Genomic DNA, 27,081 nt, shown 5'->3' with positions numbered 1-27,081 from the left:
CTCTTATAAAAAAAGAAAAAGCAAGTACCCAACCAACTGCCCCCAATATCTTTATAAAACACACATGGATGATTCTGAAAAATAAAAACAGTACTTTTAGTACATTCCGGCACTCTTAACTCAAACATCAATGTTATTGCCTGCTTATAAGCTGCCGTTTATTTATCATTAGTTTGATGAGTGAACACAAGGGAATTGATCATCATTAGCTGAGGCGGGCTGCTCACTATTGTTCCCCTGCGTATAGTAAAAAACATTGTTAGTACATATTCTAAACAACAAAAAATAAAAACTAAGAGATTGTTAATTTGATATCATTTAAGTTTGTCTTTTGTTTTAATTTTCAGGTTATTGAAAACATTAATAATTAAAAAATTGTTATTCTTATTTCTTTGTTGAAAAAAAAAGCAAACCAACAATTGTTATTACAATTTTTGAAAATCACCTCGTTTAAAATGTTGTACAATTAAATTGTTTTTTTTTTATATATATATATTTTTTAAAACAAAAACAATGATCAGTAATTATTTCTTCATGAAAAATAGAAATGGGATGCAAGTAATTATAAAGAAAAATGGAGACATACCTGTGCCAGACTGATAAACTGGTGGGTGATGAACATGTAGCCCTGTCTCTCCTTCAGTCATTTCAAATGGAAGCTGCAACTACAAAATTTATGTACATAGTTACATATAGTGATTTATATATAAAGAGAAAATAAAAATGAGTTAATGTTATGTTAAAAGTGTTTTGACATTATTAGCAGAGGATCAAAATGTGCATATGATCTTACATTCCTACTGCATAAAGTTTTCTTTTTTTTATGTTTATGATATTTGCAAACTACTTTTATATACCAAGACTACATCAATATCTTTTATACAATTAAAATTCACAGTACTGGAACTACCTAAAGTTAATAAGAATTTTATTTACTTGGTATTTGATGTGATGTAAGGATTGGAGTTTAATACTTTGTTTGATTGTAAAATTTGTTTAGTAATGTACGAGGCTTTCATAAATCTTTTAGTCCATATAAGTTTTGAAATTTTTATTTCAGTCCCTGTGTTTGCATCACAAATAGTCTTAATTTGTTTGTAATTTTTACTCGTATTCTTAAGAAAGAAATACAATTTAGTCATTTAATGTATTGTTTTTGCAATCAAGCCCCTTTGTGAGTCCTTTTTAATCATGTAATAGTTTATTCCTATGCGATGCTTAAAATGTGTTACAATTTAAAAAACTACACAAGTGATTGGTTTCAAAATCCAAAATCTATATCTATACATGTAGAACTATCAATTTGGGGCTATTAATTAATGGCAAGAACAACATGATCATGTGTATTATTCTCTCCAGTCTCCACACACAAAAACAATCATCCATTTTCAAGAGGAGACTGTAGTCCTTTCACTCTCTTTATATGTATGCATATGGATGTTAAAGAAGTCACACGTAACTATTAGTGCGTGCAAAACGATATCTATGTATATATGTAGGAAGAGAAAACGCAGCCTTACAAGTTGCTGAAGCGTGTTGATCATAAGATTTTGCTGTTCAACTTTTTGCTCCTGTAGCCTTTTAGCTTCTCTAGCTTTCTCAAAGTCGTTTTTCAAGCGATCCAGTATTTCACTGGAGGAGGCTTCGCTTTTCACCAACTTAGCATAATTTGCTTTCAGCTTTTTGAACTGTTTCTGAGTGTCCTCCATCTTTTGCTGCACGTAGATATATATAGAAAGAGAAAAGGATAAATTAACAATCTATGGAGTTTAAAACGAGAAAAAAAAAATATGGAGGGGATCATACTGCTCCATTCACTTCTAGCTTCTTTCCATGACAATATTTCTTATCACTTACCCATAGTCTCTTTGCTTTCTTAGTTTCAGCAGCTGATGGTTGGACAGCTTGACCTGTGTTCATATGTTTAAAATTTAGGAGAACAAAGCTCGAAATAACTATAGTAATAGGGTTCAAGCATATATATACTAACAAGGTAAAAAAAACCTTGCCAATTATGTTAACAGAATGCGTTCGATCGCTAGCTTTTCAATATCCTAGCATTATTGGTTTTCTTCATATATTAACATCTATAAAACAGTCACAAATCAATATGATATGGGTGAATCGATCATCCTTCCTCTTACAATGCTCAATTACAATCAATGTGTATGCATGTTAACCTACTGATGTATTTGGTAATCCACCACCATTTTAATTAATGGGTTCTAGATGAAGGTGCCAGTACTGTCAAGATTTTCACTGGAAAAGAAGCTCTAGCCATCCGTTTGTATTTATCCATTATATATGCTACATATGACTAGTATAATTCCAGAAAAGAAAGGACTGTTATAAAACTTATAGTCACCCAATCAAGGATTAGTTGCTTAAACTGATCTGTACACTCCATAAAAACTATGTAGATTCTCTTTATGGAGAAGCTTATTGCCTTTTCTTTTCTTTTTTTGGGTAATAAATTAGGGTTGATAACTCATGTGACGAGGAGCTAAAATGCTTAACCACACAGTACCAAGCATAACTTTGTTTCATGTTTAATGATCCGACTAAACCTAGCAAATCAAGGATCAAAACAGTATATATCCATAATACATTACTACCATGAATTATTGCTGTTCATTTTTCTCTTTACTTTCAACTATATATATCCCTTTTTTTTTTTTTAATAAAAAGAACCCTTATAACAAATCTCCTTCTAGTTATATTCGACTCTGATTGATTTTAATAGGGTAACTTTCCAAAGTGTTTGAATGACGATTACATTGCCTTTTTCTCTCTCTTAAGTTTCGTGGAAACCAAACAAAAACATCAACATCAGCACAAAATCAGGCTAGTTAAGCGTAGCTAGCTCGGGGAAAATATGTGAGAAATGATGAACATATAAATTAGAGATCTAGCCACCTAAATACTTATTTATCATGGATATATACAAGTATTGTACTGTACCTCCGACAAGTTCAGATGGAGCTTCCATTGAATTGGCTGGTAGCTGCAGAAAACAAAACAATTGAAAGTACTGAAAACTCCAAGCTAAAAGCACAACAATCCAGAGAGAGAGAACTTGATGGAGTTGCGGGTGGGACAGAGTGAGAGAGAGAGACAATATAATTATAGGGGGGAGATGATAAGAACATGACACGGGGGAGCTGCACGGCCCTGGAAAGAATTTTTCAGTCCTCTCTTCTTCAATAAATTAGATTTTTAGTCCTAAAAATAAAACATATTGAATTTTAACCCCCTTCTAAATATTTTTATCTAATTAGACCCTCAAAGTAAAATTAATAGCGGCCCCCATTATACTGTTAAGTGTAGTAATATTTCACCACAGCTGCTGGAAAAATTGAAAAAGAGCGAGAGAGAGAGACAACATGTTTATTTTAGAAGAAAGAAAGAAGATGCACGAGAAACTATGGAAGGGGAAGATCTGGTGACTATAAATGTTACTGACGTAGAGGTAGGTGGGGAAAAGACCTCTCCTTTAACTAATTAGATTTTTAGTACTAAATATAAAGAACATTTATACTTTAGCCCTCCTAAATGTTTTTCCTAAAACTGTTAAGAAAGAATCAATATATAATATCTTATTGTTTGATAAGATAAAAATTTAATTCACCAAGAAACAGCTCTCGGTAAAACAAGGTAGAAAAACACATTAGGAAGTGGCAACTTGGACTTGAATGTTTTTTTTTTTATTTTTAAAAGGGATTTTTTTTCTTCAAATAAAAAAGAGAAAACAAAACCAAAGTAATTACTTATATACGATTTGATTATTGCAGGCTGTTAGTTTGGCTGTAGGAAAACGAGTTCAACTATGTCATAACTGTTAGAACTATTCAGTTATACCTTATCGCACTCTCTTCTTTAGAGGCAGTTTGCTTTCCTCGACTGCACAGCACCAAAAATATCAGCTTGTTCAAAGCTCAAATGTTTTGTTTTCGTTCTCTCAAATCTTCGACGAAGGCTAGGCCATTTGGCCCAACAAGTTGTTAAATTGGGCCTTTCCCTTCCTCTTCTTCTTTTTTCTTTGTTCTTCTGCCTCTCAGGTCGGGCTGGGGCTGTCATATTGGGCCTTGTATGGGCTCTTCTTCTTTCTCTTTCCTCTTTCCCCTCCTCCTCTTCCTTAGGCCTGGTTGGGCTATTTATTTTGCCCATGTCAATCATATGACAGTACCTGTACAGCTGCAACCGAGTCTCTTTCTTGCACCCTGTCATCCCAGTTCTGATGTGGTAGATTCACTCAAATCATGCAGTTTCATCTGTAAAAATACTCAAAAAAACTGATAGATCGCATAAGCTGCTAGCCAGTTGCTAAGTTTTAAACCACGGAATTCCTTTTTCATTGGCAACAATGCCTCCAGCATGTTCTACCCCCCCCCCCCCCCTTCCTCGTCTTCATTCCTGCAAAATATTTTAAATCAGGGAAGAAACAGAAGTAAGAATCAAGAGAAGTTGAGAAACAAATAGTGACAGACTAAAAATATACCATTCATGGCTAAACATTGATCATTAGGAGCAGGAAAAGAAACAGAATATTCGAGTTTGCAAAGATGAATAACACACAGCTGGACTCAACAATATATAGCTTGTTGGTTTGTACTAACACATGAAACAGCTTCAAATCAGGAGTTCAAGTCTGTTGGTCGCAAAACTGAAAACAGCAGTAAGCCTTGAACTGGTCTGGATATATCTTCGAGGAACCATTCGTTCATATCAATATGATTATTGACCAGGATATAAAATGTTAACAAAGACTCGAGAATTAAAAAAAAAAAAAATAGACGAAGACTTGCAGAAAATATCACATTATATATTACGGGTCCACCACGTGAAAGCCTACTACCATGTAAAGTTCTATTTCAAAACTCGAAATTTGCAATGCGCGGAAGGCACATCAACTGAACATTCAAAAATCTATATAATTATAATTTAATTATTGAAAGTGAATAGATATGGACGATAATTTGTTTCATTCAGAGAACTTGTTAAACGTACCAGCATGTTCTGCAATATATATCCCAGGATGTTATTATCTTCCCGTGCACTTTAACGGGTTGTCAAGGACATGTGAGGGGAAAATATCATGATCTCATGATGGTTAATTCATTAACTCGAAACTTTCACTTCAAAAAATTTTCCTTTTTTTTTTTTTTTTTTTTTTTATGGAAAAGTCTTAATTATTTAACCCCAAGAGTTGTTCATAAAATTAGATGTAAAAGATATTTTTTTTTCTTCAAAAAAACAATCCAAACTTGCACAATGACTGGCATATATGTAATTTGTTGGAAACAAAAGTTTCTTCAGATACTAGAGGAGGCTTATTAAAATCGATCAGGATTGATGATCGTTGATTAGGAGCTTGGTTCAGGTTTGAAACCATTTTGAACCTGATGTGTCAATTCTTCTTAACTTGATTAATCAATATAAATCATGACCAGATTAATATCAAGAATTTTGTTTTAATTATTATTCAAAAAGACCGAATTTCATAATTTTTTTTAAAATGATATAATTTTTAGTTATTAAAAGAATTAAAATGATATAAATTTAAAAATAAATACAATTAACTTGACAAATTCATAACTAAAATTTTATGTAAAGCCAAACTCCAAACCTGATTTGAAAACTATAATCCAGTATTTATATATAGACACACCACGTATAAGCTTGCAGGTTCTAAGGCTTCGTCTCCGTTTGACATTGGTTCTAAATAGGCGATTAGGTTTGATAGTTATTGTGGCTTTTTGAGATATATAAAAATATTTGTTTTTGTGTTTTAAAAGTGTTTTTTTAAAAATTAATTTTTTATTTTAAATTAATATTTTTTAGTATTTTAAATCATTTTAATATGCTGATATTAAAAATAATTTTTAAAAAATAAAAAAATATTATTTTAATATATTTCCAACTATATTCCTAAACATACTTACTAAAAAGTTAAAACAAACTATTAAAAAAAAAATAGAGGTTCAAAAACATAAAAGAATCAGTTATATTTTTTCATTAGATTTCCTTTTTTTTTATAAATTTTATAGATTGACTAATTATCTATTTATTTTTTATATTTTATATTTTTCTAGATTATTTTATCTTATATTACCCCAACTATATTTTCAGGCTCAGGGCATGTTACTGTCTTTTCAGACATGCTGTGTTTATATGTATGCATGGATGCATGCGCTCACGGGTCAGCATCCACCACCAACTAGGCAACATAGCCGAGACTATAAACCCCTAGCCATATGCTCTCATTAGTCACGATTGTGTGGTTTTCGATTCATGCCCATCACCTATAAAAGAGTTTTGTAGCAATTCCTTTAAATCAATGATACGAAAGAAGATTTTAATTTCAAAAACTTCAATTTAACCACACACAACTTAGAATCAAAGTACTTCCAAAATCAAAATAAAGAAAATAAAACAAACAAGAAAAGCCATGATAGTATCTCCCAAAATCTTCAAGAAAAACTAGACAAAAAACAAAGCCAGTAAAACAATCTTCCAGTTTCCCTGCTTTCCCTCTCCTCATCATCCAGCTGCTTGTTGTGTCCATGCATATGTCAGCGCATATTCCCGAGTGTCTCAGTTATCGAAACTCTAATAAGTCATCAACATCAAAGACCTGATCAACAAGCGACTGCCCTTCGTTCTCCTATATATGCACAATTTAGAATTATTAATTAGAACACAAGAATATCTAGGATATTATACGACCTTCGAGCAATAATGGAAAGAGAGGCTTGGTGCATTACCAACTCCGGGTCGGGCGCTGCCCTGATTGCAGCCACCTCATCATGTGCAGGGGGTTCAACTAATTCTATCTCCGGTTTATGACGTCCGACTGAGGCAATGTACCCGTCCAGGAGCCAGTTCAACTGAAACCAAAATAACACAGTGAGTACTAGCTAATTTAGACAAAGAGAAAAGAGGAAACAATAGTAAAGAGTCGTACATCCTCGTTGAAAGACGTGTTTCCCTGATCCCCTGTATCAAAGCATGGCAGCTGCGAATTTTTTTGTGGGCAAAAAAACATTTATTAGGTTGATTGTGATTTATGAATAATGGGAGAAGCATAAGGGTTAACTCGACAAAGTTGCAGTCTAGCAAAATTGATTTCTAAATGTTAAGAGAGAATGTACAACCAAAAAACAAATAATCCCTTCATTTCATGTTATAATTGGTACAAAAAAGATAATCACTATCAATACTTCTTACCATCCTAATTTGTCTCATCTTTGTGGACATTTTGTTAATCACAACAAGTCAGGTTATTGAAGGAGGAAACAATAGAAAAGAGTCGCATCTCTGTTTTAAAAGCTGTGCTCCCCTGACCAGAACTTTGCAACTTCAAATTTTTTACGGGCAAAAGAAATCATTAGGTTGATTGTGATTTATGATAATGAGAGAAGTAAAAGAGTTAGCGCAACACAATTTCTGTCTACATGATTGATTTCTACAAGTTTTGAGAGAATGCACAACTAAAAAACAAATCATCCATACTTTCCATGTTATAATCAGTATAGAGAAGACAATCATTATCAATACTTCTGACCATCTTAATTCGCACTATCTTTGTGAACAATCTATTTAATACAAGAAGCCAAAATATAGAAAGAGAAAGCAATGGCAAAGAGCCGCACCTGTGTATTGAAACGTGTGCTCCCATGACCATAGTTTTGCTGCTATAAATTTTTTGGAGGCATAAGAAATTATTAGTTTGATTGTGATTTATGATAATGGAAAAGGTAAAAGGGTTAATGAAACACTTTGCAGCCTTGCAGGATTGATTCCTAGATGTTCTGAGAGAAAATGTACAACCAAAAAACAAATGATCCCCACGTTCCATGTACGTTATAACCAGTATGGAGAAGAGAATCACTATTAATACTTCTGACCATCTTAATTTGTCTCATCTTTGTGAACAATCTATTAAACACAGGGTTTTGCAGTTGTGTGTTGAACACAATATAAAAAGAGGAAACAATATAATAAAGAGTGGCACCTGTGTGCTGAAAGATGTGCTTCCCTGACCGGTGTTTTGCAGCTGAAAGTTTTTTATTGGCAAAAGAAATTATTGTTAGTTATTAAACTTGTTTACTAGAATTAATAAGTATATTAAAGTAAATAATTAAAAAATAAACATGAAAGTTTGAAATACTATGAAGTTTGTGTTATTGTTAATGAGTTAAATGTTAATTAAGAACTTTGAAGTTTGTAAACGACATTCTACAATGTCTATATATATTGTATGAATTCTGATAGAGAAAGGTGTGAGAGTACAATTAATTAGTGTTTTGTATTTCACCAAAATATGTTGGCAGAATCAATTATGAGTGTTAATTAAATCCTTCTGTTATTGAGTGATAGTGTTCCAACAATTATTAGGTTGATGGGAGAAGTAATGAGAGAAGTAAAAGGGTTAAATGCAGCTCAGTTGCAACCTTAGGTGATTGATTTCCAGATGTTAATTATGAGAGAATGGACAAAAAAAAAAAAAGATCCCTACATTCCATGCTATAACCAGTGTGGAAAAGACGATCACCATTAATACTTCTAACCATCTTAATTTGTCTCATCTTTGTAAAGAATCTGTAAGCACAACAAGCCAGGTTATACAAAGAGGATACAACAGTGAAGAGCCGCAAATGTGTGTTGAAAGGTGTGCTTCCCTTAACATAGTTTTGCAGCTATAAATTTTTCTTTAGGCTAAAGAAATTATTAGTTTAATTGTGATGTATGATAATGGAAAAGGTAAGAGGCTCAACGAGGCACTGTTGCAGCCTTGCAGGATTGATTTCCAGATGTTTTGAGAGAATGCACAACAAAAAAAAAAATTCCCCATGCTCAATGTTATAACCAGTACAGAAAAGACAACTACTATTAATACTTCTTCCTTCCTAATTTGTCTCATCTTTGTGAACAATCTATTAAACACAACAAGACAAAAAGTAGAAAGAGGAAACAAGGGTAAAGAGTCGCACCTGTGCGTTGAGAGGTGTGTTTCCCTGATAAGAGTTTTGCAGCTGCAATTTTTTTACAGGAAAAAGAAGTTATTAGGTTGGTTGAGATTTATGATAATGGGAGAAGTAAAAGGGTTAATACAACACAGTTGCAGCCTTGGGTGATTGATTTGCAGATTTTCTGAGAGAAAGCACGACCAAAAAACATATGATCCTTACGTTCCATGCTATAATCAGTATGGAAAAGACGATCGATCACTATTAATACTTCTAACCATCTTAATTTGTCTCATTTTTATGAAAAAGCTGTCAAGCACAACAAGTCATGTTATAGAAATAGCAACGATAGTGAAGAGCTACACCTGGGTGTTGAAAGATGTGCTTCCATGGCCAGAGTTTTGCAGCTGCCAATTGTTTACAAGCAAAATAAATTATTAGGTTGGTTGTGATTTATGATAATGAGAGAAGCAAAACGGTTAACACAACATAGTTGCAACCTTACAAGCTTGATTTCCAGATGTTTTGAGAAAATATACAACATCATTCTATGTTACAATCACTATTAATACTTTTAACCTTCTTAATTTATCTCATCGTATTCACGATTTTGTTTCCTTTCGTTTTAGGCTTGTGCCTTTTCGGTCTCTCTCTCTCTCTCTCTCTCTCTCTCTCTCTCTCTCTCTCTCTATATATATATATATATATATATATATATATATATATATATATATATATATATATATAAAGGGTTTTGATTCACAAGCGTTTATGTTTCCAACAGCATGTCAAAGGATATATGCATTCTGCCACATATTAGTCCTAATAGTTTGTTAACAGTGCATTAAGTTTCAGCTTCGACAAACAATTTCATTTTAGCGTGTTCATATTATGGAGTGGTTTTGTGTAAACCAATAATGTTTGCATAATCTAAACCGTTGAAATGGTTACAGTTTTTTTTTTTAAATCATTACTAAACTACCATAAAATTAGCAAATTCAACAAAAAATATTCAATCTTAATATCCAACGAAAGTAACAACGAAACATTTCCATTGGAATTTCTAACATAGTAGAGAAAATAATAATAATAAAAAAAACAATAAAAATTGCAATTCTATTAGAAATTTGACACGACAATATTTTTCAATGGATATTTCATTAACAAATTTAAATGAATTAAAACCCAAAACTCTCTCGACTCTTCCTTCTTCTTTCTATCTTTTTTTTTTTTTTTTTTCTAAAAGCAGCCCCTCCTCATTTTCTCATAAATACGACCACCATCCTAAAAAATTCAGCCAGTACCCCAAACCACCATCTATCTTCTTTATATTTATCAATAGTGTTAGCATTCCTGATCTCTTGTTTTAATTTATTGTAAGACTTTGCGACACCAAGTAAATAAATATACTTTTTTTTTAATTCATTTTTATTTTAGGTTAATTTATTAAAAAAATTATAATATTTTTTATTTATATATTTAAGTGTTTTACAACTTTTTCCTACAGAATTTTATTGTATGAATATATGAGATGTATGTTAGAATTTTTTTTGGGATTTAAGAGAAATTAATTTTATTTTTTATTTTTATAAAATTGAATTTAATTTTATAACTTAGGTGTGTTATTATTGAAAAAATAATGGGTTTTCAATTGCGATGCTACTTACATTTTGTCAAGTTAGAAATTTGAGAAAATTTAGGAAAATTGATAATAATTAAAAGGTATAAATTTAGATTGAATAAATTTAAATTAAATAAATAATGGATAGTTAGTTGAGTTATTATTTGTTGTTAGTTTTATTGTTTAGTTTATATTTTGATGCAAAATTGGTTTTGTATAGAAATGATAATTAGTTATTGGATTATGAATTTATTTTTGATAAAAATTTTAATTTTGAATTGACAGTTATATTATTAATAAATATTGTTATCAATATATATTCTATATAGATTTTGTAATTAATGAATTATTATTGTTCTTAGATGTATTAAGATTTTTCTGAAGGATTGTATAGATAAAATTATCAAAAGTTGAGGATATTTATTAATTTCATACTTTTTAATTTGAAAAATATTAGTGATGGTGAAACTAAATGTTCATGTGTAAAGTGTAAGAATAAAAAGTTTCATTATAAAAATGTGATAATACATCTATTTAAAAAAAAAAAATCTGTCAATAAATACTTATATTGATTTGTATACAAAAAACCATGAGTTTATTATGAAACCATTTTAAAAATAATAGTTGACTCAACTTCTAACTTTAGCAACATATAAGAAGTTGTCGATAGAAACACTAACGGAACTTAAATCCTCGACAAGCAACTTGTCGACGACATGTTTTCATTGGCAATTCTATTAATATTGTAATTATCGATGAAAAGTTTTTTTAAATACCAATAGAATATTCTATCTATATAAAAATAAAACGGCACCAATCATATATTTAAATAATTATCCAATATTGAACACAATTCTTAAATATTGAATTAAATTCAATGATGTGGATTTTAAAAACATTATCTAGTAAATTAGAAGATAAAAATAGAAAAGAGTAGCATAGAAGTAGAAGAGCATCCTTACCAGATGATCACTCAAAACCTGTTCCAGCAGAGCATTTCTTCTAGCATTTTTGGAAGTCATCAGCGCACTGATGTTGCGATATTGAGCGAGCTGTTTTTGCAACTGAGTTGCTTTTGCCTTTGATTTGACGTTCTGTAACTGCAGCTTATGATTTTTTATTCGAAGTTCTCTAATCCTTTCCTGGGCTTCATTTATCTTACCCTGCACAAAAATATATATTTAGAAAAGAAAATAGAGTAATTATATATAAGGAGAATATTTACAGAAATAACACAAAGGAGAATATATAAGAGAATATATACCTTCCTTTTTTCACGACATTTTTTGTCAGCTATCCTTTTCTTTACTCGCTTATCAGTTAAGCCAGAACTTCCTACAAGTTGAACATTCATGGATGCGTTCTCTCTAGAGAAAGTACCTGCATCTATATATATAGAAACACACATTTCTATTCAGTTTCTAGTGAACATGTTTACTTTGAACGTACAACAATTGAACTCTAGAAGAACAAAACCCTTATTAGGAGATGCATGTCAGATTGCTAAGACAAACACACACATATATATAAAGGTACATAAGAAGCACTGGGTAGAGCCTTCGGAAGCCAATGATGAAGAACATTGTACACGTACGTTCATGCATATCCTTATGGATGAAATGAAGACTTAATTAGTACAACGGTTTTGCTGTTGTCCAAATTTCGGACTTGAACCATAACTATTAATGCTGAAGATGGAGTCTGAACTATAGCCATGATTCCCACGATTGTAGCTACGATTACTCTATCTCCAAACCCCACGAAACGGGCCACTTTGTCCAGTATTAGAACCAAACTGACGCTGCCTAAAAAATGCAGATGGCTGCTGTGATGGAGCTGGTAACAGAGGAGCTGTTACAGCAGGATGGAGTGAAGCCTTATGGAGAAATTCATGGGGTGAGGAGATGGCTATAGAGGTCTGTGGAAGAGATAGGATTAGCCTTAGTGGACAGGTTGGTTACCAGATCCTTAAAATCATTGCGTAACTCCCGAAACACATACAAATTAAATTCGGCCATGGATATTGGTCTGCCAGTGCAGCAAGTTTGTCGCACGTCGAAAAAAATCAGCGCGCGTCATCGGTTGGCGATTTAAGTCTCGTTGTTATTGCGTTTGGTTGAATTGGTCCCCAGTGAAGTCGTCATTCTGTCGCACGTCGAAAAAAATCAGCGCGCGTCATCGGCTGGCGATTTAAGTCTCGTTGTTATTGCGTTTGGTTGAATTGGTTCATTGGAGTCGCCACCTAGTAATTGATTGCGGGCTACTAGGAAACCGGATGTACTGGTCTTGTCAGAGATTCGCGAGTAAGGGACTGGTTGTGGTTAGGGAAGGTATTAGCACCCCTAACGCACCCTACCTGAGGTAAGCTGCTCCGTGAATTTGATGTGTTAAAGAAGTTTTAATAATTATCTTTCCATCGGAAATTAGAAATATTACTTACGTATAAGTTAATAATTCTTAACCGTGATCCGATCAAAATATTAAATTCTTCTTTAATATATTTGCAATTTTATCACTAAAAAATATGTACAAATAAATAAAACAAAATACAAGCACACACATACACTTTCACTATTTTATTTTTGTTTCTTTTCTTTTCCTTTTCTTTTCTTTTACATCCATATTTACAAAATACAAAATCACAAAAAAACTCAAAACTAAATAAATATTACATTAAACAATTTGGAAATTACAAAATGACCCATAAACAATCCGGAACAGTGCTGGAAACCTCTAAATCGTCAGAACAGTGTTGTGAAGCCGCAGGGACAGCTGGCGGCGTGTCTCCCCACGCGCCCCGCAACTGGCGGCGCGTGGGTTCACGCGCCGCCGTGAAAAACACAGCAACAGGGGGGGTTGACTTCTTCCACTCATCCTTTTGTCGCCGACGGTGACCTGCAAAGCAAACCTCAACACACAGCAAGCAATTGATTTTAATTTTTGTTTCCTTTGTTTTTGAAATCTGCTTCGTTCTTTTTGTTCTTCTTTTTGTCAGATCTGCTTCTCCTGCTCTTCTTCTCGGTTTCGCCTCTGCTTCTCTACTTCGTTGTTCTCTGCTGGTTGCAGCTCCGGCCGTCGATTCTTGGTTGGAAATGGGGCCTCTTCTGTGGGCACTGCTGGAGGAGGAATGACTGTTATTGGCCGGCGAAGAAGCTGGGAGGCGGTGGCTTGCTTCAGTGGAGGTCGTCGCCGCTGAGGAGATGATGGGAACGGCTCTGTGGTGGAGGAGCTCGACTGCTGCTGAAGGACGAAGGCGGACCGATCTGGGATCGGTGGATGGTGGGGACGGTTCTGTGGGTTGCTACTGACCGGTTGAGAAAGAGGAAGCCTCCGGCTGAAGGTTGAAGATCAGAGGAAAGGGGGATGGCGCCGCTCCTTTTATTCTCTGGTTTTGGCCCGGGGAAGGGAGAGTGGGAGAAGCTGGAACCGGCTGGAGAGAGGACGGGTGAAAAATGGGAGAAGATCGGCGTTGTGGGTGAAGGAAGAAGAAACCGAATCTGGATGGGGGGCTGTCTTGGAGAAGATGTTGGAGGTGAGGGCTATGTGTTTATGGCTGTCCAGAGGGAGAAGGAGCTTTGGCCAGCGACTGGTGAAAAAATCAAAACCAGTGGGGGGCGGTTCGGTTTGTTCTCTTGGCCGAGAGGGCTGGTCTCGAAAAATCCAAGGCAAAGGTGGGGCGGCTGTGTTTGGATTTTCAGGGAAGGGGCAGCTGTGTATGAGAGGGTTTAGGTTAGGGTTTTCTGTATTTTTTTTTTAGATGTTGTCAAAATTGCCCCCCCTCCTTGAATATGTTGAGGAAACCAGTATTTATAGGCAAAATGTTGCTAGGTTTTTCAACTTGGTCTCTCAACTTCTTTCTTTTTTTGTAAATTTTGATTTTTCTTATTGTTTTGTATTTTTTGAAAACGAGCAATATCAACGTCGACTCAAATGAGGAAAATCAATAATTTAAAAATGACGCGTGAAAATTTGAACGCGCTCGAAAATCTTTTTTTTTTTTTTTGAAAATTTAAATTCTTTTTAGACGACGCTAAAAAATGCTAAAATGATGAGAATACATTAAAAAACATATTTTTTTTGGATTTTCATTGTTTTTTTCTCTATTTTTGGATTTTTTTGAAAATATATCAAAAACATGGGTCAAAAATTGGGTAGCAACAGATGCCCCCTCTTTACAATGCTTACGAAGCAAAAGTCCTCAATGTTTTGCATAGTAAGCTTTGTAAAGAAAAACTTGTATTTCTGTTTGCTCAATATCCACTTCATCTAAAAAACCTTAATTTGTTTTTTTTTTTTTTTTTCATTATCCTGAGATCCCATCTGGCGACCCCTTTTAACCAAAACAAAAGAATGTGTAAAAAATGGTCTCATTGTATGGGTGACCTACCCAAGAAAAAAGATGGTCTCATTGTATGGGTGACCTACCCAAGAAAAATGATGGTCTCATTGTATGGGTGACCTACCCAAGAACAGTCCATTTTTTGGGTAGGTCACCCATTACAATGAGACCACACATCACATTCTTTCTATTTGGGTAGGTCGCCCATCACAACGAGACCACCTTTTCATATTCTTTCCACGTGGGTAGGTCACCCATTACAATGAGACCACACTTCTTCACATTTTTTCCATTTTGGGTAGGTCACCCATACAATGAGACCATTATTTTTCTTGGGTAGGTCACCCATACAATGAGACCATCATTTTTCTTGGGTAGGTCACCCATACAATGAGACCATTTTTTACACATTCTTTTGTTTTGGTTAAATGAGGTCGCCAGATGGGATCTCATGTAGCTTTGGTTAAAGGGAATCGCCAGATAGGATTTCAGGTTAACCGAGTTACACATATTTTTGTGCCAGTCGAGAGGTCACCAGATGGGATCTCATGTAGCTTTGGTTAAAGGGAATCTCCATATGGGATTTCAGGTTGACTGAGTTACACACATTCTTTGGTTTTGGTTAAAAGGGGTCGCCAGATGGAATCTCAGGATAATGAAAAGAAAAAAGAAAAAAGAGAAGAACAGATTAAGGTTTTTTAGATGAAATGGATAGTGAGCAAACAGAAATACAAGTTTTTCTTTACAAAGCTTACTATGCAAAACATTGAGGAGTTTTGCTTCGTAAGCATTGTAAAGAGGGGGCATCTGTTGCTACCCAATTTTGACCCATGTTTTTGATATATTTTCAAAAAATCCAAAAATAGAGAAAAAACAATGAAAATCCAAAAAAATATGTTTTTTTAATATATTCTCATCATTTTAGCATTTTTTAGTGTCGTCTAAAAAGAATTTAAATTTTCAAAAAAAAAAAGATTTTCGAGCGCGTTCAAATTTTCACGAGTCATTTTTAAATTATTGATTTTCCTCATTTGAGTCGACGTTGATATTGCTCGTTTTTAAAAAATACAAAAAAAATAAGAAAAATCAAAATTTACAAAAAAAGAAAGAAGTTGAGGGACCAAGTTGAAAAACCTAGCAACATTTTGCCTATAAATACTGGTTTCCTCAACATATTCAAGGAGGGGGGGTAATTTTGACAACATCTAAAAAAAAATACAGAAAACCCTAACCTAAACCCTCTCATACACAGCCGCCCCTTCCCTGAAAATCCAAACACAGCCGCCCCACTTTTGCCTTGGATTTTTCAAGACCAGCCCTCTCGGCCAAGAGAACAAACCAAACCGCCCCCACTGGTTTTGATTTTTTCACCAGCCGCCGACCAAAGCTCCTTCTCCCTCTGGACAACCATCAACACATAGCCCTCACCTCCAACATCTTCTCCAAGACAACCCCCCATCAAGATTCGGTTTCTTCTTCCTTCACCCACAACGCCGATCTTCTCCCATTTTTCACCCGTCCTCTCTCTAGCCGGTTCCAGCTTCTCCCACTCTCCCTTCCCCGGGCCAAAACCAGAGAATAAAAGGAGTGGCGCCATCCCCCTTTCCTCTGATCTTCAACCTTCAGCCGGAGGCTCCCTCTTTCTCAACCGGCCAGTAGCAATGCACAGAACCGTCCCCACCATCCACCGATCCCAGATCGGTCCGCCTTCGCCCTTCAGCAGCAGCCGAGCTCCTCCACCACAGAGCCGTTCCCATCATCTCCTCAGCGGCGACGACCTCCACTGAAGCAAGCCACCGCCTCCCAACTTCTTCGCCGGCCAACAACAGTCATTCCTCCTCCAGCAGCGCCCACAGAAGAGGCCCCATTTCCAACCAAGAATCGACGGCCGGAGCTGCAACCAGCAGAGAACAACGAAGTAAAGAAGCAGAGGCGAAACCGAGAAGAAGAGCAGGAGAAGCAGATCTGACAAAAAGAAGAACAAAAAGAACGAAGCAGATTTCAAAAACAAAGGAAACAAAAATTAAAATCAATTGCTTGCTGTGTGTTGAGGTTTGCTTTGCAGGTCACCGCCGGCGACGAAAGGATGAGTGGAAGAAGTCGACCCCCCTGTTGCTGTGTTTTTCACGGCGGCGCGTGAACCCACGCGCCGCCAGTTGCGGTGGCGCGTGGGGAGACTCGCCGCCAGCTGTCCATGCGGCTTCACAACACTGTTCCGGCGATTTAGAGGTTTCCAGCACTGTTCCGGATTGTTTATGGGTCATTTTGTAATTTCCAAATTGTTTAATGTAATATTTATTTAGTTTTGAGTTTTTTTGTGATTTTGTATTTTGTAAATATGGATGTAAAAGAAAAGAAAAGAAACAAAAATAAAATAGTGAAAGTGTATGTGTGTGCTTGTATTTTGTTTTATTTATTTGTACATATTTTTTAGTGATAAAATTGCAAATATATTAAAGAAGAATTTAATATTTTGATCGGATCACGGTTAAGAATTATTAACTTATACGTAAGTAATATTTCTAATTTTCGATGAAAAGATAATTATTAAAACTTCTTTAACACATCAAATTCACGGAGCAGCTTACCTTAGGTAGGGTGCGTTAGGGGTGCTAATACCTTCCCTAACCACAACCAGTCCCTTACTCGCGAATCTCTGACAAGACCAGTACATCCGATTTCCTAGTAGCCTGCAATCAATTACTAGGTGGCGACTCCAACGAACCAATTCAACGAAACGCAATAACAACGAGACTTAAATCGCCAGCCGATGACGCGCGCTGATTTTTTTCGACGTGCGACAGAATGGCGACTCCGCTGGGGAAGGTACTGTTTCTGACATTATTGGACTAAGCTTTGTGTATTTGATGTGTTTAAGTTTTTGCATTTTTATCTTTTTTTGTTAATATTTATTTCCATGTATTTTATAGAATTGTCTCATGCATCACCTGTATTTATTTTTGAAAGCACACACAAGCTTCTAGGTTAGGTGGGGAACTAACGATCTGCCTTAAGACTATTGGTCAAGGTTCAGATGCGTGAAACACCAAACTCATATCTGAGTGCCTGCTTGGTAATGGTGGGTATACGTGCCTTAACCATTCCTTGCAACGCCCCCATACTGTCATTACGAAGAATGTCATTGGGCAGATATGAGACCCTTTTGAGACCAGATAGAAAATCTACCCCTGTTCATTTCAAAAACATGGGTAAAAAATTGGGTAGCAACAAAGTTCATCTAACAAGGCCTTAGCCTTCTGTAAATACATTGTGACAGAGTCATCGTGTTGTCAAAAATCTGGGAAAGCACCGTGGAGTTGTATAATCCGTGAGTTTGAAGGGGAAGTAAGGGCAGTTTCCAGTGTTGTTTAGATTTGTTGAAAAGTTTTACAATCCACAACTAGATGCAGAACTTCTGTGAAGAGCGAGGATAACAGAGCACTCATGATTAGGTGATCTTGTTGTTTCCATGATAAATATGAAGGATTGACCAATGGTAAGGATGTGACAATAGATATAAGATGAGAGGGAGGACATGGTGAGGTGCCATCAATAAATGAGTACACACCTGGCTTAAAAGAAAAGGTTTTATCTGTATCCTCTAATACAAGAAGTTGGTATTAGAGAGTCGTAAGGAGATTACTTGTTACGTATTAGAAAGAGGAATGATAACAGATCTATTCATGATATCTAGAAAAGAGTTCATAGAAACTATGCTGGCAATAGCAACCGCAAAAGAGGATTGAGAGATTGGTGCAGCAGCAGCACCATGTTGAAGTTAATTACCATCATTATTTAAAATCACCTTTTATCAATATGATATTATATATTTCATATAAAATATAAGATATTTTACGTTTCCACAAAATAAATGCCTCCTCCTAAGTTTGAAGTCTTTAAACACATACCTTATAATGTATTGACTCCAGTTATATATTTTAAAGTTTTCTAAAGTATTAAAACAGACATTAAATGGTTGTTTGTTTATTGTTATTATAGAAATGCATGCCATCAAAACAATGTAATAGATACACTTTTTTTCTAGGTGGAACTGAACTTACTGCTCGTGATCGGGGCTTGGTTCATTTCTCGTTTATGCCCATCATGACCCATTGATATTTCTCCAGTAGTATTGATCTGCAAAACAATGAAAACAAAGCATATCTTAACACTATGTGACCCGCCGTGATGCTGTGGGTATAATGTTTTTATATTTTTTCAAAAAAAATGAATATATTACTTTTTTATTGTGTTTATATATATATATAAACCAAAAAAATTTATACGCACATCTGCATTTGCAATTGGAAAATCGGCATGCGCGCTTGCCCCCTGCACATCAGTATTTTGTCCTGCATTATTGTCCTCCAACTGGCTAACAATTTTTCCATATTCCTTATCTACGTTGACCTCCCACTGCTTTTCTTGGCGTTGTAACTCTTTATGTTCACTCTCCAATTCACCAGAAATTTTTTCCAGGCTTTCGACCTCTTTCATAATCTCATCCTCCTTTTGCTGCACAATAAATAGACTAGTCACGAAGGAAACAAAAGAAAGAGCACCAATTAAGGAATAGAAAGGGATACGAGTGTTAAAAAACAATCTCAATCTAATAATTTAAGTTATTAGATGAATCTCAGGATATGATTTATATTATTCTCTAACACATTTCTTTAAGTAAAAACTGTTTAGACTTGAAACTTGTATAAGTCTATATTATATTGTGCTTAATTTTTATCAATAAATATGGATTGTAAGATTCGAATTCGTGACCGTTTGGTTATTAAGACTCTGACATCATATAAAAAACCATTTTAATTTAATAATTTAACCTATTAAATGAGATTGATAATATAATTTATATTATTCTCTAATAAGATAACAAGATAATAGCAGGTCATTATACCTTCCTGTTCTCGTTGTATCTCTTATCAGTGTCCCTCTTGCTTTGTCTTTTCTGATCATTGCTTTTAACTCTTCCTTCTATAGGTGGAGCTGATGGGCAGGGTGTTCGATGATTCACGGATGAGATCTCCCCTGCGATAGTTCTGCCTGCGTGCAGTTTGAGTTTCCAATTAAGGTTTTAGCTTGAGCTGCGTTTAAACTAAGAAGAAAACCTTTAAAAACTTGCGTTAAGGAATAAGGATGCCGATGAGAGCTTCAAGCAGGTGCTGTATATGTGTATAGTAAGAATTCAAGGAACCATCCTTCATTTGTTTTTTTATATTTCCTTTATTTTCCACCTCCGCATATGATTTTCGTTTTATCCTGGCTATTTTCTGTACAGAAATCTCTCAGGACACTGCACCTCCTACCTTAATAATACGTGTCATCAATAAGGAAAATTATCAATAAGTTCATTTTTGAATTTTTATTCCAAAAAAATTCAATTCTTTAAACATTTTCTAAATGAACCGTCAAAACATGAAATGTCAACTAAAAATTTAAAACTATTTTTTGGAAAACAAAACACTAAAATCTTTCGAAACAAATTTATTGCCTCACTGATCGAAAGAAAATTGAGTTAAAAAGAGAACCCTAACAATTGACATGCTATGGAAAAATAAAAGATGATGATATATGCATTATTTTTTAAGCAGAAAGTAAGGATATATAGCTGTGCTTGAATATAATAATTACTCTTGATAAATTTATGGCTGCGAAGGAGAGAATGGAAGATTGATAATGTAAGATGCTGGAGGGTACCAATGAAGAAAGTACGTGAAAAATTAAATGTTTTTGGAAAGAAAATATTAAATATGAACTTATTGGTCAATATATAAATATACAATAGGAAATTTTGTTGTTTTGCTTATTAAAAATGAACTTGTTGATGAGTTTCCTTTTCAATAATAAAAATAAGGCTTGTAGCTCACAGCTAGAAAATTTGTATTCACGCAACTGTGCGTTTAGAAATAAGATAAAAAAAAAAAAACTATATTATAAACAAAAAATTTCATTTCAATCTTCTCCCATCTTAAATTTTAAATGTTCTGACATCTTAAAAAGCAATCATGAAACCTATCTATCTTACTTTAATCCCACTGCAGCAGATCTGGATATAATAAGATATAGGTTGATCAAATGATTAAAAGAAAAAAGTAAAGTCCTTTATATACTCTCTAGTCCTGGAACATGGAATGTCGATGGTTCCTCTTTGGTTTGGAAAGCCGAAAACAAAGGGAATTGGTGGCGTTTTCAAGTGTGTTTTCTCATGAACAATTGGTGCAAAAGAGTCAAATGAAGCTGAAGTATTAGCAATCAAGAAAGCAGTTAAAATCAGTTAAAATCGTTTAGCTCAAAATCAAACCTGCAGATCAATATCGATCTATAGATTTAAACACACGTACCTTCGAGTACTTGGCCTGATGGATCCAGCTCGATCCTATTAGCTTCCATAGCTTGCTAGAATGGAAAATTGAGCAGAGGAAGATGTAGATTTCATACGGAAAGTGTCAATATAAAGATGAAATCTGCGAGGAGACATCGTCGAGACATCGTTCGAGATCGACACACCAAGGTCTCAGAGACCTCGGAGACTTTGTTCGATGTCGACTAACCTAAGGTCTCAATAATGGAAGCCATGAAAGAAATAAAATCATGGACTTTTCTTTGGGTAAATAACGGCCCAGGCCCAAATAAAAAGGGCCGTATGAGGGTCTGGTCTCGAAATGAAATGTTTATTATTCAGTTCTGGCCACATGAAAACCTTGAAGGTTAATGCTGAGCAGTTCAGTACAGATATCTCAGACTAGTTAACGAAAGAGAAGGGGCATAATTAGAGGAAACATTTGTTTTTTCTCCTCTCTTTTTATTTGATTTTTCAAGAGCGAAACGGCTAAACATCAGACCAAAGCAGTTCCTTATGAGCCAAGCTTTCAGTATAGACTTGTACGTACCTTAATTATCATGCTCCAGTGTTGTCCGGACCTCATCTCTTTTCTTGCAGCTTGTCATCTATCAATCATATACGCAACTCCACCGCTGAAATCATCAAGCTGCAAGCTTTGAATCACGCCTGGATTATGCATTTTAAACTGCTATTGTTAAACTCCAGCATCTCTGCTGCTGCTCTCTTTTTTCTTGCCTTAACCTGTGTGCATTTTCAATCAAGAAAAGGACAAATCAAAGCTAGAATCGAAAGAATTGGAGAGAAATCAAATTTGTAGCGGTTAAAATTACTTGCATATTCTCAAGGCCAAACTTGATCTGGCTTGTTAAAATTAGTATTCACCATTGGCACCAGCAGAAACCTGGATTTTTTTTTTTCATAAAAAAGAAGAAGAAAGCAACCTGAATATTTGAGTTAGTGATGAAATTGAACAGATCGTCCACACAAAAACTAGTACCAGTACCGGGGTAGATGATATGTGGCTGCAAGGAGATATCACATGGTTACAGGACAAAAAAAAAACGTTGACGAAAAGACTTTAATAAAGAATGACTACGAGTCTACCATTTGAAGGCCCACCATCCATATAGTTTTATTTTATTTATCCGTATAGCTTAAATAATTCAATAAGAGAATTTGAAATCGTGATTTCTCAGTGCAAAACCATCATTTATCGAGACTCGGAACTTGGTAAGCATCTCACTTGAGAAAATTCATGTTCTTACCTCTCAAATATTCCCTACCTCTCCCAAATACTGAACATCAGGTGCTGGATCATACATTCATGGATCAAGATAATATAATGAACTAAATATCTGCATGTGAGTACTTGCACAAGAAGAAGAAGAAGAAGGTAGCAAGCTGGGGAAGCAAACATAAATCATATTATATCGTTACGTTGGATGTATTTGAATCAAGTTGAACAGCATGAACATGGAACCAAATACAGATGCATGCTTAAATTTTCTTTATTTGTAATTAGTAGATATGTTTTTGCTCAAATGCTACTTGACACTGGCAATATCCCTCAACATTCGTTGTTCTCGTTTGCATTGGAATCTCTACGGTGTTAGCATTGGATAAGAACTCTCCCTTGCATTTTTATATTCCTGTTAGTTAAGATCACTAGCTGTGTATTGGATCAAATTTTTTAACGTGAAAAAAACATTGTTAGTATGTTTTTTTTTTTTTTAAATATAATATTAAATGATAAAATTAAAAGATTAACAAATATTAAATTATTGAATAATAAAATTAAAAAAATACATATAACACTATTTTAATTAACAATATTTTATGACCATGTCTAAATATTAAATTATCTTTAGTGTTTTGTTGTTGGTAATGTTATTGTTGTTATTATTATTATAATATATAAAATGAGTTCCTAAAGAAATTCAGGTAATTACCCAAATTATCGTGCTCTTAGAAATTCTTAAAAATCAGTTAACTAAATTGATTGAGAAAATTTAGATAATTCAATGTTTTATTGAATATATAATTCTTATAAATATAATAATTAGTTAGTTAAACAAATTCAATAATATTTAATTAAACTAAATTGCATATAAAACATGACCGACAACTATTTTCTCAATCGTTGTCGAAGATTAAATAGATTTTTAAAAATGTTGTATAAATTGTTTTTTTTTTAAATATATTTAAATAATATTTTTTAAAATTATTTTTAATATTAATACATTAAAATAAATTAAAAACAAAAAAATTCAAAATTTACCCCGGAAAATAAAAAATTGAAGGGACAGACTGCATAGGCAGCTGTTGAAGAAAAAGGAATGGCAGAAGAAGTTTTTAATGGAAGTAGAAGCGGTGCTGGCCGTGTACGGCGACGATTGTGCAATTCTCGATTATTTCCCTCCTCATCTTCACCTCCACATCAAACCCAGAACCGTTGATATCTCCTCTCAACAGGTCCACCACTCTCTTTCCCCTTCTCTTACTTTTGGGGTCTGCTTATTTTTTGGTTTTGAAGAACAAAATTCGAGAAAAAATTGTCTGGGAAATAAAAACGATTCTTATCAAGGTGTGTTAAAAGTTGATAGTGCTGATTCCTTTGAGCAAACCCATTTATTTAGAATAATGATTCTAATTTGTTTATTGTATTTTCGTAGAATATTTTTGTGTAAGGATATAAGAGAGGTATTGGCACTATGAATTGGAAGGGAAAATTGCACTAGTTTTATTGCATATCAATTCTCATAGCTAAAAATCAGCTTAAGGGTTCTTGATTTCGCATCCAGCTATAGCAGTGTGAATTATGCTATTAGAAAAAGATTCATCCTTTTCCGTCTCTCATTGCATTTAAGGGTATGCGTCGGTTTTTTTTTTTTCTTTTTACCAGCGGTTGTAACTTTTTTTATGGAGATTGATGACTGTTTTTGTACTATTTCTTTTGACACAGAGAAGAGGCATAAATAACTGTTCTATAGGACTTCATTGTGTTTTTCTCTCTGTTTGTGGAAGCAGTTATTGGGATAAAAGCAAGTCCTGAGGTATTTTACAACATCAAGGAGATGTCAATTTGTATGTATTTTCTGCCTAAGTGGTGAAAATTATTAGGGTTGGATGCTCCATGTGTGCTGTTGATTGTTTGTGAAATCTTGAATACCTTTGTTTCGATACTATATTTTGTACATATTCCATGGTAGTATCCAAGCGAACCTCTGCATATTGATCTCATAGAATCCAAGGGTCTTGATGGAGAAAGGCAAAAGCAATTGATAACTAGTGGACAACACAACGCATGTGAACTTTCCTCCTGTTTGATGCTTGTAGCACTTTGCGAGGTAATTGCTGCATTTTTCACATAACAAGGGTTTTTTCTGCATTGATATTGTTATTCTATATTGTGTTAACGAATTGAGAAAACCATATTACTTGCCTCGTATTTGATAAACAGTAGAAAATCCTCATCTTAATTTGATTTTTTTTCCATTTGTCATATATCTGTAGGTAGTCTTTAAGTAATTGGCTGCTCTGCAAAGTAAATGCATGCGCTGTAATATTTGGCTTGTGCCAATTAGCATTAAGATTATGCTCTGATGCTTCTTATTCTTTCTGTTTAACATTTCAGTTGAGGATTTGATGTCACAATCCCTGTTATTTTCAAGATATGAGCATAAGTTTGAATTGCCTGCAGTGCTAAAATAGGTTGTTGGTGTAGAATCATTAAGGTAATAAAAGATCCTGGATTGTAATTTAATAATAGTTTTTGGCAGAATCTATATGCACAGTAACCAGGGTGAAAACACATTCATGGCATGCTATTTTACCTAGTATTGTGTTTTACTTGGACGTTGCACCAAAAATAACAGTGAATGTCTATTTACTAGATTTCCAGCACCTTGACAGGAATGCCTACAAATTGCCCAATCTAAAATACACATAGCTTCAGCAGTGAATTTGCATATATTTGCAGTTTTTCTTTGACTGATATATAGAAGTTGCAAAGATTCATTGATTCTACATTTTTAGGAAGTGGTGGAGAAGCTCTGTTATGAATCACCTAGATGGTGATTGTCCTCTGTGTTTGTACCCTTTAGTCCCAGATGATGAACAGCATGAAGCCTTGTCATTTATGAAGTTGATGTCTTGATTCCGTTTCTTTCACAGGTAGAGTTCTGATTTCTTTCTTCTAGATGATACTACTACTAGGTTTTAGTTTTGATTTTGGTCTTTAAATAACTTCGTTGTCATCCTTTTTCTTTTTTCTTCAAACCATGGCAGTGAATGCATTGTCAGAGACATGAGACATGGGAAATCAGAATGGTATGTCTTATAATTGGGTCGCCTCGTCCCTTCTACCAGCGATGCGCTCTTGGCCTTAACTGGTTGGATCATACCTCTGGTGCTGTTACTTTGAAGAAATTAGAATGCTTAAAACAAGCCTACGCTCTGGATACATTAGCATGGGATGACTTTATAGGATTTCAATCCTATTGTGTTGGCCTTCAGGATCGGAGTAATGATTAATAGGGACAATCAGAGGCATTCGTATTTCATAGTTAGAGATGAAATTCTTGGATTTATGAAAGACGAACAACTGCGAAAGCATTTGCCAAGGATGCTTTCATTAATCAAGAAAGAAAGTTGGGGGCTCGAAGACGATCAGATATCGTCCTAGTCTCAACCATAAACGATGCCGATCAGGGATTGGTGGATGTTGCTTCTAGGACTCCCCCAGTACCTTATGAGATATCAAAGTTTTTGATAGAACATATGCTGCCTGGTTATTAACATTTTTTTAATCAAGAAGACATTGGTTATTTAACTATCATGCTATTAATTTTTCTTAAAACAAACTGGGGTTATGAGATGTGCATGGAGTATTGGAAGGAAAAATGGGTAACTGTCCAGTTGACAGAAAGGTTTTCCATGCCAAGGGCTATGAACATGTGCTTGACGTGATTCGAACTCAAGCTTCTCAATCGGTATGCCATCAAAATGATTGGTATAGATCTGAAGTGTATTTACCAACAGTTTGAACTGGTAATAACTGCTTCCATGATAAAAACTTCTAATGAATCTTGTCTGTTCAATTCCATCATCTGTTTTTTGTTTGGTGGATTCTTGTTCATTCAAATGCAGCATATTAATTACCGATCTTCGTTTATCTCAGAATTCTGGAGCAGAGGTCAAAGATGAGGAGATGATCCTTCATTCTGATTTAGAGAACTTAAAAAAGTATTTTTTTCAAAACACATATTTTGATATATTTTTTTTTATTTTTTTGCATATCTTGCACGACAAGCCATGCTGCCACCTGCCACATCACCTGCTCAGACAGTAAACTAAGAAACCACTGAGCATCAAGGAAAACAAAATTCGATGGTTCATTAAGGCTCTGTTTGTTTGCAGGAAAGTGAATTCCTTTTGGAAAGTGAATTCCGGGGAAAGTGAATTCCTGGAAAGTGAATTCCTGGAAAGTGAATTCCGGGAAAGTGAATTCCGATGTTTGGTAGTGTTATGAAAAATGAACTGAAAAACACTTTCCAGTGTTTGGTTATGTCATAGAAAATGAGCTGGAAAATAACTTATTAATATTTTATTTTTCTCAAGTTTATTAAAATAATGAGGAACAAATCTTACAAATTAAAAAGTTAAATGAGAATGAAATTGAAAAAAAAATATAATTTCATAAATTATCTCAAATAAAACAAATAATAATCAAAATAATAGAGATCAAATCTAAAAAATTAAAAAAAAATTAAAAATGAAGAAATTAAAATAATAATAATCA

The 27,081-nt window shown here is 34.3% G+C and overlaps 2 protein-coding genes and 1 pseudogene across 10 annotated transcripts; 1 reads left to right on the top strand and 2 right to left on the bottom strand.

Annotated features, from left to right (window-relative positions):
• On the bottom strand, nucleotides 1-3,960 carry LOC118034076 (uncharacterized). 2 transcript variants are annotated; one of them, XM_035039258.2, is made up of 6 exons: nucleotides 3,859-3,960; nucleotides 2,962-3,004; nucleotides 1,858-1,910; nucleotides 1,521-1,715; nucleotides 587-665; nucleotides 1-237 (listed from the first exon to the last, which is right to left on the bottom strand). In XM_035039258.2, exons 2-6 carry the CDS (start codon nucleotides 2,987-2,989, stop codon nucleotides 227-229), a joined length of 366 nt encoding a protein of 121 aa, XP_034895149.1. In that variant the 5' UTR covers nucleotides 2,990-3,004; nucleotides 3,859-3,960; the 3' UTR covers nucleotides 1-226. The 2 variants fall into 2 exon arrangements, with proteins under 2 accessions (XP_034895149.1, XP_034895148.1); XM_035039257.2 differs by lacking the exon at nucleotides 3,859-3,960 and having other exon boundaries at nucleotides 2,962-3,619.
• A 2,378-nt stretch (nucleotides 3,961-6,338) lies between these two features.
• Nucleotides 6,339-22,276, bottom strand: LOC118034078 (uncharacterized). 8 transcript variants are annotated; one of them, XM_073404702.1, is made up of 15 exons: nucleotides 22,116-22,276; nucleotides 21,829-22,022; nucleotides 21,280-21,334; nucleotides 19,836-19,981; nucleotides 19,220-19,444; nucleotides 18,991-19,066; nucleotides 11,855-11,976; nucleotides 11,553-11,753; nucleotides 9,335-9,376; nucleotides 8,994-9,035; nucleotides 8,015-8,056; nucleotides 7,653-7,694; nucleotides 6,965-7,015; nucleotides 6,765-6,887; nucleotides 6,339-6,664 (listed from the first exon to the last, which is right to left on the bottom strand). In XM_073404702.1, exons 2-15 carry the CDS (start codon nucleotides 21,862-21,864, stop codon nucleotides 6,599-6,601), a joined length of 1,269 nt encoding a protein of 422 aa, XP_073260803.1. In that variant the 5' UTR covers nucleotides 21,865-22,022; nucleotides 22,116-22,276; the 3' UTR covers nucleotides 6,339-6,598. The 8 variants fall into 8 exon arrangements, with proteins under 8 accessions (XP_073260803.1, XP_073260805.1, XP_034895150.1 ...); XM_073404704.1 differs by having other exon boundaries at nucleotides 7,653-7,691; XM_035039259.2 differs by having other exon boundaries at nucleotides 22,112-22,273.
• A 546-nt stretch (nucleotides 22,277-22,822) lies between these two features.
• Nucleotides 22,823-26,380, top strand: LOC118034067 (uncharacterized; annotated as a pseudogene).
• Nucleotides 26,381-27,081: the final 701 nt, after the last annotated feature.

This window comes from Populus alba, chromosome 14 (genome assembly GCF_005239225.2).
Source record: "Populus alba chromosome 14, ASM523922v2, whole genome shotgun sequence".
Lineage (NCBI taxonomy): Eukaryota > Viridiplantae > Streptophyta > Magnoliopsida > Malpighiales > Salicaceae > Populus > Populus alba.
The sequence above is the reverse complement of the archived record's forward strand: the minus strand, read 5'-3'. Positions and strand labels throughout refer to the sequence as shown.

Bases quoted from the DNA above. Each gene is read 5' to 3' on its own strand.
- LOC118034076 (XM_035039258.2), bottom strand. From the start codon at position 2,989: ATGGAAGCTCCATCTGAACTTGTCGGAG. The intron at 1,911-2,961 runs GTACAGTACAAT...ATATGAACACAG, and splicing joins TCCATCTGAACTTGTCGGAG to GTCAAGCTGTCCAACCATCA. The intron at 666-1,520 runs GTAAGGCTGCGT...TAAATTTTGTAG, and splicing joins TCAACACGCTTCAGCAACTT to TTGCAGCTTCCATTTGAAAT.
- LOC118034078 (XM_073404702.1), bottom strand. From the start codon at position 21,864: ATGAGGTCCGGACAACACTGGAGCATGATAATTAAG. The intron at 9,377-11,552 runs GTAAGGATGCTC...AACAATTGGCAG, and splicing joins AGGTTTTGAGTGATCATCTG to CTGCAAAACTCTGGCCATGG. The intron at 9,036-9,334 runs GTGTAGCTCTTC...AAAAAATTGCAG, and splicing joins GCACATCTTTCAACACCCAG to CTGCAAAACTCTTATCAGGG.